A 14,650-nucleotide genomic window follows, 5' to 3' on the forward strand; every position below is an offset into this window, starting at 1 on the left:
CCGTAATAAAACAACTCACGAGCACCTTATCTTCAATGGAATAGAATCATTTTCTCTTACTGAAAGATGTCATCCTGCAGGATGACACACCAAGCTTTCCGACATTGTGGAGTCACTCCGCGTTCCAGAGCGCTTTGCCCACCCTGTGCTAATTTAAGGTTAGTCTATATAGCAATCGTACGGAACACATTTCCCAGACCGTTTTAGCTAGTCACTTCAAAGAGAGCGACTTTCGTTCTAATCTTCACCGATTGACCAGTAGAAGAGCCAACCTTCCAAACGCCTTCAAGCCTCCAGTCATCACCCTACAATATTCAATCCAGACTCTTCTTCAATCACTATTTTCACAATGAAGACCTCTATACCCCTCGTTATCTTGACTTCGGCCACCGTCACTATGGCTCGCTGCTTTCCCGACAGCGGCCAGAAATGGGCCACCGAAGCCTGCAAAGAGGCGGCTAGAGGTGCTATCAGGGACCTTTGTAACAGCGGTAGGCTCGCAGGCTATTTCAAGCAGGGCGACACCAAGTACGCTTGCGCCAATTGCCCGTCCGCGGGCATCAAGTTTGATTTCGCTGTGGGTTGGCAAGGCCGAGGCGGCTTGACCCTCAACAAAGAAGACTGCATTAAGCGACTGACCGACGAGGTTAATGGCTGCCAAGCCGGCGGCGAGAAAGTTACTGCTGACTGGCTTTTCCGGTAAGTTTTTGTATACACACAGTTAGCTTTGTACGGACAAAAACAGCTAACAACGTCTAATTGTAGGTCTGACCCTAACACGGGCCGGTGCTGAGTATATCAGCTCGTGGGATCAAAAGCGACTGAGAAGTTACAATTGGTATGGAACAGGATGGAGGAATGCTTGTGGTCGTATGTGAAAGGATATGTAGTTGGTGCTGAATAAAACGTACCAAACCCTTCGTGCAACAGCAAACCACCACTGAACACTGAAACGGGTATGACGAACTGTCACCAACATTTTATGGGATAAACGCGTGATACGACAAAGGAGTTGATACTGGTGCTTATAGTACCATATGAGGTTACTGCATTCGACCCGAAGCCGGCCACTGCAGATTCGAAGCTGAGAAGGACGGAAATGCGAAAGGCGGGATAAGCATATTGCCCGCCCCCATCTCAGCATCACCGAACATCTCCTCGATATCATTCTACATCATGGTTAGCAATGCCAGTGTGTGGTGGGGCGAGAGTGTTACTTACCCAATCGATGTCGTTGATAGCGTCCATCGCAGTGTTACCGTTAGAACCAGCTGCTATTCCACCCTCGTACATGGTAGAGTTCGGACTACTATTACTACTTTCACCTTGCTGGGCGGTGGTTGGCATCAGATTGCCTGGACTATTCCCAGGAATGACGTCGTAGGTTGAAACAGATACTGTCGCTGGCATGTCGATGGTACCCCAGTCTACAGTTGGCATAGCGCCAGGAAACGTGTTGAGCCTGGGTACTAACGTGGACTGAACCTGAGAAGTCTGTGGTGGTGACGGCGAAGGCGGTACGAGATTTTGCAGGTTTGCATTGCCGTTCAGTAAATGCGAAAGTGGACCAGAAGTACTCGGCTCAAACTGCGTGCTTCCATCACGTCCACCCTCCTTCCTCTGTACGCGTTGTCGAGGCTCCAGACCTGCTTGCGGCATGTCGGCAGGAACACGAACTCTTTTCAAGGCAGAGTAGGCTTTCGTGTTGCCGACGAGCTCTTCCAAAACCATCCTCGTTTTCTCAACGTTGGATAGTCCAGTGGGTAAATTGAACGAGTAGTCCAGACATTTCCATATTCGTTGTTCCATCGCTGGTTCCGGGTTTGCTACGTAAATCTCGCTCACGAGAAGAAGCGCGCAGTGGTGTTGATGGAGAGCACCGACGATCCATGCCCAGGAGGATAGCACTGGATGCTGCTCAATTGCCATGCCATGTTCCAGAATCATGGTCGCTGCGCTTAGTGTCAATTGTCGTAATCGCTCCGGCATTCGGCTGCGAGCAGAAGTAATGTACTTCTGTAAGATGGAAATGTACAAGCGGTTCGAGACGATGCCGTATAGCTCCGACGCTAGGACGTGTAATAGCTCTGTCTTGGACAGCATGGGAAGGTACTTCTTTTCCATAGCCGCTTGGAATGACTGAACACGCGACAGAAGCGAAGTGATTGTGACTTCGCTCTTCCCGTCAGCGCGTTTCCGATCCAATTTTGGACGCTCGGTCCAAAGGAAGCGATGCATCTCGTATCCTTCAAATCGCATGAGGCTGATAGTCATGTCGGTAAAGTGATTGCGATCTTTACTGACGTCTATTCCGCCCTCGCCACGCTCAGCACGGTCGAGATCAACATCGTCAATGTTCAGCGGAAAGCGCGTGTCATAGTCGTCGAGCCGGATTTGAGGACGTGGGCCAACAGCTTCGCAAGTACGTAGATCCAGAAAACATATTTGGTACCATATGAGGCGCCGTACTTGGATCTCAACCGGCGAGGAGCTGTAGGTCGTCGGGTCCCGGTGCAAACCCATACATTCAGCCAAACGAATAAGTGACCCAGTTAGTGCAGAGTGGGCGCGAGATACTTCGTTGCGACATAGCGGAATCTATAGGAGGTTATTAGCAAAGTTTGGTGAAGTCAACGGTCACGGGTAAATTGTCGTGTACCCGCTTTAGGACGGTAGACTCACGAGGTACATCACGAAAGCCTGGATTGTCTCCAATTTTGTAGTGCGTAGGAAGTTGGCTCGCGCAAGCGCTGCCTCCGTCCCTTCCCTGAAGCTGTCTATCATGTTTTGCTTTTCAACACCAAACTCGACTTGCACCATGTCGTCGGTCATTGAAACGACTGAGTTCAGCAAAGCCGCAAAGAGCACTGCTTGGAAAGATGCGCGAGGCTCCATGCCCATGTTGACTCTGATCCAGAAGTTCTGATACTGTCGCTCGAATGAAGGGCGGTGTACGGTCCGGGCTATGGTATGCACCGCAACCCAATACTGAGAGAGTAGTTTATCAACCACGACCCGAGCAGGCAGATGTGACTCAAGAGCGGTTTGGTCGATTCCGGACGCCAACACAAAGTTTGAAGATGGAGCGACATAGTCTTGTGTGGGTGCTAACCAATTTACGGCGTCTTCTTCGATGGCAGATAGAGACGGAGTTTCGCGATCTGGTAACTCTTTGAGTGTTGTAGCAAGCTACGAGGATGGTGTCAGTGTGATCCGACATGCTAAACACGTGGAGACTCACTTCATCTGAGAGTCTTGGACGAACAAGTCCCCCAATGCGTTCTGTGATGCGAACTCTACCCATTCGAAAGCCCAGATCGACCATGTCGTCGTTGACATCGTCGTCAGGCTCATAGTAAGCTGCATCTTCAGTAACGAGATGTGTCGGCCGGAGATCCTTAGTGTCCTCGTCGTCTTCTTGGTCGCTTGACTGTTCCTGACCAGGGAGTGTACCAACCCTAGAAAAGCTTGCAGTATTTCTCAAGTTTATTTCTGTCTTGCGCGCAACATCTTCTTCAAGGCTCCTCTCCAAACGACCCATCTGCTCTTTAACCTCGGCTAGCTTTGCCTGAGCATTTGCATCAAGTCCGGAGGCAATGAAAACGCATTGTCGCGTGTTTTTGGTGCAATGTGTACATGGGTGGCCTTTGTCGCACTTCAACTTCCGCCGGCGACATTCGAGACAAGAAGTAATGAGTCGATTCCTGCGGCGAACGCGCGGTGCAGGCTGCTGTGTCCTCTTATCGGCTTCAACTGGTGGGGAAGCTTGAGACCCGTTCTGGTTCGACAATGATGGGCTCGACATGACTGAGATGCTGTTGAAGCTTGGTAGTGGAAAGCCTGAACCCTTACGGACGTAAGATCCGATGCAGTGTCTCTGCGCAGCGATTAGCGACACGGTACATGAAGGATCGAACAAGGCATGCAATGCCTTACTCACTTCCCCAGTCTCCACTTTATTGTGAACTTAGGGATGCTGAATTCCGGAATGGTACCTACCTACGTAGGTATGCTTCGGAAGTTTAGGATGATTCAGGCGTAAGACCCCAGCCACGTAGATACCAAGCTACGTTTTGTGCCAAGCTTCGTCAGAGGACGTGCACATGAAGTTGATGCCCTATGAACTCAAGACGTCTCCACGACTTTTGGAAGGAAACGTGGTGGCTGCTTGCTTACGACCTAGCAGGACTGCCCAGGTGCCCGCCCCGCTTTAGCGCTTCCGTGATGCATCGACTACGGCGGATCAGTCTTTGTCAGCGTCATTACCCCAGTCATTGTCTGGCCAAACCGATCTTACATGACTGTAGAGAAGAAGCAGAGGCTTTTGCGCGACAATTCGTTCCTTGGAGTCTAGCAAGTACTAATATCGGCACATTGCGACACTTTCAAATGCCTCTGGCCTGAACACAACGCCTGATTGTGACATGTGGCCTGGTAGCATGGCTTCATACTTGGCGAGAAACCGCTCACTAAATCAGGGGGAGAGTGACCCTTTTCCAAATGCTGAAGATAGCCTCGACCGTAGCTGCGACGTTCCTGGATGCAGCCCTGGGGTGAAGCTAATGCAGTCGACTGGATCCGTCTCGCTACCTATGTACGTATCAAGACTACTCAGACGCGAGAATCATCGCAGCATCAGTACATGATAGGCCTGGAACAAAGCACGGAGCGATGCGATGCCTGGTGGGTTATTCCGGGTTCTCTTCAGGCGTGGAAGATATGTAGGACACGGCTCTGACGCGAACGCGTAACGCCTGGTCACGCTTTTAGTTGGACGCGACCCGCGACAGCCTAGGACAAAGATCCACTGATCGTTGCCGCCGCGATCTATCTAACGCACGTCCTCACCGCTTCCATAACAAACACCTTTTCCTGCCGCCTTTTGCAGAGTCCCCACCACGCACGCCTCTCGATTCTCAATCCCACCACATTGTCCATACCGACCGTCTCACCTGCCTTTATTCTCGCTTCATCACTTCCGCTTTCAAAATGTCTGTCGTGTCGCTTCTCGGTGTGGAGGTCAAGAACAACCCCGCGCGCTTCGACGAGCCGTACGAGTTTGAGATCACCTTTGAGTGTCTCGAGCAACTACAGAAGGGTAGGTGCGCTCAACATCAAGAAAAATCACGATGACTAACGACAATTCAGATCTCGAGTGGAAATTGACCTACGTTGGCTCTGCGACCTCGTAAGTCCACTGCCACTCCTGCTCGTGAACACGTCTGATCAATTCCCCGCAGAAACGAGTATGATCAGGAACTCGACTCTGTCCTCGTCGGCCCCCTCCCCATTGGCGTCAACAAGTTCCAGTTCAAGGCCGATGCTCCCAACCTCACGCGCATCCCCAACAGCGAGATCATCGGTGTCACAGTCATCCTGCTCAGCTGCAGCTACGATGAGCGCGAGTTTGTGCGTGTCGGATACTATGTGAACAACGAGTACACAGACGAGGCGCTGGCGTTGGACCCGCCTACCAAGCCCGTCATTGAGAAGGTGCAGAGGCAGATCCTGGCAGAGAAGCCGCGAGTCACGCGCTTCGCCATCAAGTGGTACGCAGCTACAGACACTGGTGCTATTTGGCAGTGCTAACCCATTCAGGGACTCCGATGAGTCTGCACCCCCCGAGTTTCCCCCTGAGCAGCCAGAGGCCGACCTCACCGCCGACGGCGACCAATACGGTATCGAGGAGGAGGAAGAGGAGGAGGCTGAAGAGGCTGAGGGTGAAGGTGTCGCCGCCGAGGGTGAGGATGCCGCCATGGCAGGTGCCGAGGACACTGCAGGCCCCGCCGCTGACGACGACGCTGAGTCCGAGGCCGGCAGCGAGGAGATCGACATCGAGGACTCAGAAGACGATGAGGAGGAAGAGGGCGAGGAGGGCGGAGATGACGACATGGAGATGGACGAGGGTGAGGCGGGCGCTGCCAGCGGTGACAAGCCAGCCCAACAACAGCCAGGAGGTGCCCCGCAGCAGCAACAGACTGGTGCGGATGTCATGGTTCACTAGATGTCGCGCCGGGTTCCTTGCTTGCATACTTCACCATCGCGGGTGCTTCGAGCAGGAAGCGATATTTACCGCCTTGTGGTTTTCTTCTAGTCATGTAGACAGCAGTCGCCTCGCCACTGTGTCCACGCGATCTAGTCTTCACCTTGTCACGAAGAAGTTGAATTACGAAAGACCCAGCAAGAAAGCACTTCATACTACGTGACAAACCGCGTGCCGTGATAGTAGATATGTGGTTGAAGCTCAGATAGTCCACAAGAATGCACGCAGCCGCGCAAGCCATTCTGGGGCCCGAGTACGTGGCCTCTTGATATTCATCTCCGCAACGGTCTACTTGACCCTGCCGTTAGATCCGGGATGTGGCCTGCGCGGATCCGTCTACACAGGCTGAAAGTGGTGGTTCGAGTAACGCCAACGTCACTGCACAGCCTCTGAGTGAATGGCGCAGTGGTGGGAACTCGGAGGCTGATTTCCGAGACGTGTGTCGAAACATATATAGTAACTGTGAAGGACAGGAAGGGGGGCGACATCGTTGATGATGCCGGTCACCACCTTCGGGATCCTTCGCTCCTGTTCCTGTGACCCTTAGAGTGCACATGTGTGCAAGCCTGAGGAACTCACTCGGCCATTGACGTCAAACAACGCACCTTTCACACACGGCAGAACCCTAGGACTACACGACTCTCCAGCGCCTGTTTCAGCAAACGGACTCGTCGGTCGTTTCGAATCTCTCCCTGGACTTATTCTTTCCCCCCTCAAACCTGCACCGCCGCCACTCCTGACTGTCTGTACAACCGCGCCCGGCGAGATAGTTGCACCATATACGACTACGAGGATCGCCCGCTCTCTCGTATACGATATCCGACAGATCGCAAGGGTTGCCGGCGAGTCTGCACTTAGCGACGGCGACTCAGGGCCATACCCCACCAAGTTAAGGTACGTTCATTTCCTGCTCCACGCGTCATTCGGCATGCATGGCGGCCTCGATGAGGGCTGCGCGGAACGGTCCCTGGGGCCAGGCGGCAACGTGCATCGAAGACGGCTTCCCTTGGACAACGGCTGACGCTTATATCTGAGCACCGCAGCGCATACCCCATCGCACCACGACAATGAGCTACCACCAAGGCCAGCCCAAGCTGGGGGCTACTTTTGTGCCAGGAGGCTTCGATGACTACTATATGCCGGCTCCTTCGCCTGAAGTCATCTCGCCTGCGCCTCAGCGGTTCGTTCTAGCCCATCGCCATGTGCATGCCCTGAAATTGCGGCTGACGTAGGTTTGGCGGTAGGATCATGCCCGAAGTGCCCGAGAACATGCAGGAAAACATCGCGCATCTGGAGTTGGAAGCCAACGGCCCTCGTGGTACCAACGGCGCCATGTCCCCCATGCAGAGCTACAATCAGTCACAGCACCCCAACTTCCCGCCGCGGCAGGCGAGCTACCAGAACGAGCTGCCCGTCCACAACGACCAATGGCCCGCCCGGCAAGCGAGCATCTCCTCTGCCTTCCGCCAGCCCCCCAACGTGCAGCCCCAGTCGGTCCAGCAGCAGCCGTCGCACGACTACAACCAGTTCGCCCAGAGCCACGACTCGCCCAACTTCTCGCCCTTCCCCAAGCTCCCCAACAAGCCCCCGAACGTGCCGCCGTCCGACGATGAGAAAGAGGCCGTCTTGGAGAATGCGCGCCTGCCCGTGCTCAACTCCAACGACCCGGAGATGCAGCTGGCATGGGCCCAAGACGCGCTGCAGTACGTAGACGCCGCGCAGCTGCACGAGCAGCGCATCTCAGAGATTCAGGGCGCGAGGCCGGCAACACCGCAGGTCGAGCACCAGCTGCGGCTCGATGCCATGAACGTAGTCACCTTCCTGGCCGACCAGGGCCATCCGAAAGCGACCTTCATGCGGGGCATGTGGCTGGAGTTTGGCAAGTTTGGCATGCGTGCAGACAAGAAGGAGGCCTTCAGGTGCTACTCCCGCGCGGCTGCAAAGGGATATGCGCGGGCAGAATACCGGATGGGCATGCAGTTCGAGCAGTCGAACGACCCGATCAAGGCCCTGCAGAACTACAAAGCCGGTGCGGAACAAGGCGACTCGGCCTCCAACTACCGCCTTGGTATGATGACGCTACTCGGCCAGCACGGACAACCACAAGACTTTGCGAGGGGAGTGCATCTCATCAAGCAAGCTGCGGCTACTGCGGATGAGAATGCGCCGCAGGGTGCCTACGTGCTGGGCATGCTGCAGGCGCGAGAGCTGCCTCAGATCAACGTACCGGAAATGTTTCTGCCCTACGACGAAAAGGGTGCAAGACAGAATATCGAGAAAGCTGCCTACCTCGGATTTGCAAAGGCTCAGCTGAAGATGGGTTCTGCGTACGAGCTTTGCAGTCTAGGCTGTGAGTTCAACCCGACCCTTTCACTGCACTACAACGCGCTCGCATCTAGGCAGGGTGAGCCTGAGGCAGATATGGCTATCAGCAAGTGGTTCCTCTGTGGACACGAGGGAGAGTTCAACAAGAACGAAGAGTTGGCATACCAATACGCACAACGTGCCGCCGCAGCCGGCCTTGCGACTGCCGAGTTCGCCATGGGGTACTTCCATGAGATCGGCATGAACACACCTGTCAACCTGGACAAAGCGCTCGAATGGTACGACAAGGCCGAGAAGAACGGCAACAAAGACGCGTCTGCGCGTATAGAGAGCATCTCCAAGTTGTCGCGGACACTATCGAAGAAGGACCATGAGAACGTTGCCATCAACATGATCAAGTCAAAGCACGGCTCCATGCGAGGTCAGCGACCGGCGAGACTGCAGAAGTCACACGCTCCCATGCCGTCGATCAACGACATCAGCCCTTCCGATTACGGTGACAGCTCCCCAGGTGGCCGACTGCCAGCCAGGGGCGATAGTACAACGCCATACCCCATGTCTGACCAGCCTCCAATGATCTCAAACGCGCCCATGGCGGCACCCTATGATCGTCCTTCCACAGCAGCGCCATATCCTATGGACAATGGGCCTCCTCGGCTGAGCCCCCAACGGCCAGGTATCGCGGGCGGATTTGCGCCAGAGGTGAGAGCTTCTAGTACTCGACCTGTGTCCTCAGCGTTCAACATCAATCCCAACGTCTACCCTCCAAACGATCCCTACGGCCGCGGCAGCCCGCGCCCAAACCCCGGGCCAGGTTATGATATGGGGCCGATGCCAATGCGCCCTCACACGAGCGTAGATAATATGGGCCCAGGGCGTGGCGGCCGTCCTTCAAGTGGTGGCCGTGGCGCGCCGCTGCCACAAGGAGGACCTGCAAGCTACAGACAACCTGGAGGGCCGAGTGCTCAGCGCCCGGAAGCGCAACCCCGTCCATCAACCACGCAGCCTCCAGATATCGGATACAGTGCACCAGATGGACGTAACAAGCTGCAGAAACAACAGGGGGCGCCACTTAAGAAAGCGCCCACTCTGCCCGATATCGGGTACGTTGCACCTCTCGAGCCTCGCCAGCATACCCGTCCATCTACCGTTCAACCGGGCCAAGAGAGTAGAACCTCTTCGAGAATGGACAGGCCCTCGACTACTACGCCAGGGCAAGGCTCTCGGCCCTCCTCACGGCCGGGCTCATCAGGACGTCCCAGCGGATACGACAACATGCCCAAGCCTAACAGGGTGCAGACGTTGCAACAGCAGCAGCCACCTCCGAAGCCTGCGCCAGTACAAGCGAACAAGCCGGCCACACCTACACCGCCTAAGCCAGCCTCATCGGCTTCCTCGGCGGCAGGCAAGGGTCCCAAGACATTTGATGAAATGGGCATAGGGCAGGCACCCAAGGAGGGCGATTGTGTAAGTTGCACGTCCGGCATGCACCAAGAATTGTTTGCTAACCTCCAACAGGTCGTCATGTAGATTTTGGAGCGCTGGAACAGCGCGATTTGGATGACGTTTTGCATAGCGGAGTTTTGATCTTGCATAGTAGTGAGCGGTCGCAGTACTAACACTCGATATACCCATCTTCGGAACACGTGAAGCGGCATTGGCGACTTTTAAGTATAGACGAAATACAATCAGACAAGACAGAACTGTGATCAATGGCATGCAGGGAAATCAAATCGTGGTGTGCGGGGATGCTAGCCAACGTGCACCGTAGTCGTATTTTCACTGCTGCCAACAGGCCGTGGTAGTGCAATCCGACTGCACAAATTCTTCTTGAGTCTTACATGCGAATAATATGGACTGTCGCAAGACCATGGCGATGCGAAATCGCCTGGAATTGGTCGGGACGAGAGTAGCTACCCGTGGACACTGAGGCAGTTCCTAGATCGCGCGCGTCGACGCGGTGTCACGTGTCAGCACAAATCCGCAGTGAAGTCAAAGGTCTTCTCAGGCTATGATCAAACAACGATCCAAAAGCGTCGCCTGTGTCTTCTCTCACGCTTTTCGGTTTTCAATTCGATGATTCCTTCCCCTCAAAATCAATGAGAGCTGTTGGCCGTGATGGTACCGTGGGGGTGAATCCGCTGGCCACCTGGGCATGCACGGACGCTAGCGCGGTTCCTGAACGGCTCAGCGGGGAAGGAGCGCGTTCACAATTACCTCACTCGCAAACTCCACCTGCAACCGTACCTCCAGCCTACCCGCGCCTGTCGATCCTCTGGCTTGTGGTCGCAGTCATGTCTGGAAAGCGCTCTCGCGCTCTCACAGATGGGCTTGATCCCAACGGCTCAGGCAGTAACAGTCGCGTATGTCAAACGCCCCGAAGCCAACAGCACGCATGCTAACATCGCCCAGAACAAGCGACCCCGTCAATCTGAATCCGAGGGCAGCGATCAGTCTTCGGACGACGAGCGTTCCAATGCAGCCAGCGGCAGCGATTCCTCCGATGACGAAGGCGAACACATGCGCGAACGAGAAATACGGGCGACACAACAGGTGCAGAAAGAGCATCGGGCAACTGCAGACAGGGAAAACGTCGCGACGGATTCTGGGATTATCGAAGAAATCCAGTGCATCAACTTCATGTGCCATGAACATTTGACAGTAACCCTGGGGCCTCTGATCAACTTCATCATCGGACATAACGGCAGCGGAAAGAGCGCCGTGCTCACTGCCCTCACAATCTGTCTGGGCGGAAAGGCTACCGCCACAAATCGTGCCCAAAATCTCAAAAGCCTTATCAAGGAGGGCAAAGATCATGCCTCCGTGACTGTCAAGATCAAGAACCAAGGGCCACTCGCTTACAAGCCCGCGCAGTACGGCGACTCGATCATCGTGGAACGACACTTCAGCAGATCCGGAACTTCAGGCTTCAAGCTCAAGAACGTGAACAACAAACTCGTCACCAACAAGAAAGCGGAGCTCGAAGACATCCTAGACGCCTTCTCCATGCAAATTGACAACCCGATGAACGTCCTGACACAGGACATGGCAAGACAGTTTCTGAACCACTCCACGCCAAAAGACAAGTACAAGTTCTTTCTCCAGGGCACGCAGCTGGAGAACTTGAACAGAGACTATCAGCAGATCGAACAATCTTTGGAAGTCATGAACACGAAAGCCGAGGTCAAAGAAGCCGACCTCGCGACTCTAAGGCGCGAGATGGAAGCACTGGAGAAGAAAGCCAGAAAAGCGGCAAGCTTACAGACGATGCGAGATAAGGAAACGGAATTTGCTCGACAAGCAGCATGGGCCACGGTTTGTGAACACGAAGATGATGTTGCGCACAATGAGAACGGACTCGCAGACACCGAGAGAATCATACAAACCTTACAACAACGTGTAGAAGATGCAGGAAAGGCCTACGAGCTGGCGGATCAGGCCCACGAAGCCGCCAAACAAAACGTCACCGATCTCACGACTGAGATGGAGCCAGCAGAGCAAAAGGCACTTGATGCTAAAGCAAAGTTCCAGGAAGTCAAGGGAAGACTCGTGGTGCTACTAGCTGATGAACGGATTGCACAAGGTGAAGTGAAGGAAAGGGAAAAGAATGTGCACAAGTTGGAAGCAGAGATTGCGCAGTACCGACAACGACAGGCTGAAGCAGACAACGGCCGCCACGCAGAAAAGATTCGAGATCGTGATGACGCCAAGGTCAAGTACGAGACTGCCAGGTTAGCATTCGAGGGCCATGATACTGGGCTTGCAGCGCTACAAGACCAACTGGCGACAGCTCAAAAGGAGCAGAACGAAGCAGATCGAAAAGTAGAGGACGCTCAAAAAGAAGTTTCACGTATACGGGAATCCATCGCAAGAATGCAAAGAGGTCAGAGTAATTGGGACGATGGGTATCAAAATCGCCAAAGGCTGAGCGAGCTACTCCGCGCGATCGAGTCCGAGCACAGATTCCGGGAGAAACCAGTTGGACCCATGGGCCGTCATGTGAAGCTGCGCTTGCAGGATTGGGGTGGAATTCTTGAAAAGCAATTTGGTCAAACGCTGAACGCCTTCGTCGTCACTAGCAAGCCAGACCAGAATATACTATCAGCCCTTATGAAAAGGGTTGGCTGGTGCGCGCCATCTTTCTGCTTAATCAACAACGCTAACGATGTCAGGTCTGCCCCGATATACATTGGCAAGAGGACGCCTATAAACACCGATGGCAATGAGCCCGCAGAAAATCTTACCACATGGATGAAGGCACTTACGGTAGACATGCCTTTTACATCCACGACATAGAAGTATTTCACTAACTAGCACGTAGTTTGACGATGATCTTGTTCGAAATCAGCTCATCATCAACCAGTCAATCGAGCAAACCGTGCTCATTGAGAACATGGACGAAGGCGCTCAGTTTATGTTCAACCGCGGGCCGCCTACTACGAACGTCAAGATGTGTTTTACCTTTGCGGATGGCGACACAACCAAAGGTCGTGTCTTCGTCTACAACAGTGGCGGAGGTATCAACAACAGTCCGATCGCACCGTATACCGGAGCTCTGCGTATGCAGGTGGACAAAGATACTCGAATCCAGTGCGTATGGCGTTTCAATATCAGATCATTCGCTAATAGCATACACAGACTAGAAGAGAAGAATCTGGCCCAGGCCAAGGGACAACTTGAGACCTTGCAGCAGCAGTCCAGGGAGCGGCATGATGAGGTCAACAAATGCAAGGCTCAGTTACAGGACCACGAACGCCAGAAGAAACATCTGAGACTTGCTTCCCAAACTGCTTCCAAGGAATTGGAAAGACTTGAGTTCGAACTGGAGAAAGCAACTCCCGACGAAGCAGCTATCCAAGTGCGGGAGTCAGAGCTTGCGGAAGCTCAAGAAGAGTTGAAGAACGTCATGAATGTCTACGAAGATGCGGTGACGCAAAGGATCGGACTCAACGACGAGAATAGGGCGAACAAGCAGGAGATGGAAGCTGCACAGAAGCTTGTTGCTGATCTCCGGTCCCGGCTCGACAAGGCGCACGTGACAGTTCGAACTCTTCAGGGCACACGACAAGAAGAGCTCCAGAAAAAGAACGAAGCCATCGAGCAGGTTGCCGAAGCTGAAAAAGTAAAGAAGAACTGGCAAGAAGAGCTCTTGGAGTCGCAACAAAGCCTCGCCGAAGTAACTGAGGGTGCGACGAGCATATGTGAGCGTGTGTTCGTCCCCCCTAATTCAACTTCCGATGACCTACAGCGGAGAATGGTTCAAATGGCGAAAACCAGGGAAGAGGCTGAACGGGAGCTCGGTGGATCACAGCTGGACCTTACGCGGGCGGCAACTGAAGCGAAGCAGAAGCACCACGATGCAATGAAGGAGTTTGAAGACATCAGAAGTCTACGCAACGTAAGTTTGGTTACACGTATCATAATGATTCTTACTGATCCGGCGCAGCAACTCATCACTACGCTTGACAACCGACGCAACCGGTGGAAGCAATTCAGATCTGGCATCTCTGTTCGGGCGCGAGTCACGTTCAACTATCTGTTGAGCGAGCGCAAGTTCAGAGGTACACTGAGCATCGACCACAAGAAGGCTCTTCTTGACATTCATGTAAGTCTGGACATCAGTTTGACTCGCACAAGGCGCTAATTCCATCAGGTTCAACCGGATATCATGGAGCGAAGCGGAGACGGCAGACAGACAAAGACCCTCTCGGGAGGTGAGAAGTCGTACTCTACCGTGTGTCTTCTCCTCTCCCTGTGGGATGCAATGGGCTCGCCTATCCGCTGTCTCGACGAATTCGACGTCTTCATGGACAGCGTCAACCGCGAAAGGAGTATGCATATGATCATCCAGGCTGCTCGACGTTCGATTGGACGACAGTTCATCTTCATCACTCCACAGTCGATGAGTAACGTCACGCAAACGTCCGATGTCAAGATCATCAAAATGACGGACCCAGAGCGCGGACAGACAGCATTGAATGTGCAGCGGACTTGAAATACCCCTGGAATATGGCGTTAATGTGTTGGCATTTGTCGGTGTTGTTGTCGTCGTGTGGGCCGATGGTCACGGAGTTTGAGTATGGATATACCCGCTGGCAAAAGAAATGTGTCTCGTAGCCATATGCATATAGTACCATGGTCACTCTTCTAGCGTTCCTGCATACTGGCTGGATGCTAGTCTGTCAAAATGATCAAAAATCTAACTCGCGTTGTGTTCAAGAAGAGCTCACGTAATGTGGCCGTGACATTTGCCGCGCAAAGCGTAGTCGCGAGTTGCGGCGT

At 53.8% G+C, this 14,650-nt stretch overlaps 5 protein-coding genes across 5 annotated transcripts; 4 read left to right on the forward strand and 1 right to left on the reverse strand.

Moving 5' to 3' along the window:
• Positions 1 to 397: 397 nt before the first annotated feature.
• J4E85_005974 (uncharacterized protein) lies at positions 398 to 793 on the forward strand (the record flags this gene model as incomplete). Its single annotated transcript, XM_051470215.1, has 2 exons — positions 398 to 699; positions 766 to 793. 2 exons carry the CDS (start codon positions 398 to 400, stop codon positions 791 to 793), a joined length of 330 nt encoding a protein of 109 aa, XP_051325703.1.
• A 250-nt stretch (positions 794 to 1,043) lies between these two features.
• On the reverse strand, positions 1,044 to 3,805 carry J4E85_005975 (uncharacterized protein; the record flags this gene model as incomplete). The annotated part of the gene is made up of 4 exons (XM_051470216.1): positions 1,044 to 1,169; positions 1,222 to 2,598; positions 2,683 to 3,189; positions 3,242 to 3,805. 4 exons carry the CDS (start codon positions 3,803 to 3,805, stop codon positions 1,044 to 1,046), a joined length of 2,574 nt encoding a protein of 857 aa, XP_051325704.1.
• Positions 3,806 to 4,989: 1,184 nt separating this feature from the next.
• On the forward strand, positions 4,990 to 6,004 carry ASF1 (Histone chaperone asf1; the record flags this gene model as incomplete). Its single annotated transcript, XM_051470217.1, has 4 exons — positions 4,990 to 5,098; positions 5,149 to 5,188; positions 5,241 to 5,549; positions 5,599 to 6,004. The coding sequence occupies 4 exons, from the start codon at positions 4,990 to 4,992 to the stop codon at positions 6,002 to 6,004; spliced, it is 864 nt and encodes a 287-aa protein (XP_051325705.1).
• A 1,106-nt stretch (positions 6,005 to 7,110) lies between these two features.
• J4E85_005977 (uncharacterized protein) lies at positions 7,111 to 9,898 on the forward strand (the record flags this gene model as incomplete). The annotated part of the gene is made up of 3 exons (XM_051470218.1): positions 7,111 to 7,223; positions 7,288 to 9,835; positions 9,887 to 9,898. 3 exons carry the CDS (start codon positions 7,111 to 7,113, stop codon positions 9,896 to 9,898), a joined length of 2,673 nt encoding a protein of 890 aa, XP_051325706.1.
• A 764-nt stretch (positions 9,899 to 10,662) lies between these two features.
• J4E85_005978 (uncharacterized protein) lies at positions 10,663 to 14,363 on the forward strand (the record flags this gene model as incomplete). Its single annotated transcript, XM_051470219.1, has 6 exons — positions 10,663 to 10,731; positions 10,781 to 12,634; positions 12,690 to 12,958; positions 13,007 to 13,766; positions 13,815 to 13,973; positions 14,022 to 14,363. 6 exons carry the CDS (start codon positions 10,663 to 10,665, stop codon positions 14,361 to 14,363), a joined length of 3,453 nt encoding a protein of 1,150 aa, XP_051325707.1.
• Positions 14,364 to 14,650: the final 287 nt, after the last annotated feature.

The sequence above is a fragment of the Alternaria conjuncta genome (assembly GCF_024043145.1).
Source record: "Alternaria conjuncta strain BMP 0040 chromosome Unknown scaffold_8, whole genome shotgun sequence".
Lineage (NCBI taxonomy): Eukaryota > Fungi > Ascomycota > Dothideomycetes > Pleosporales > Pleosporaceae > Alternaria > Alternaria conjuncta.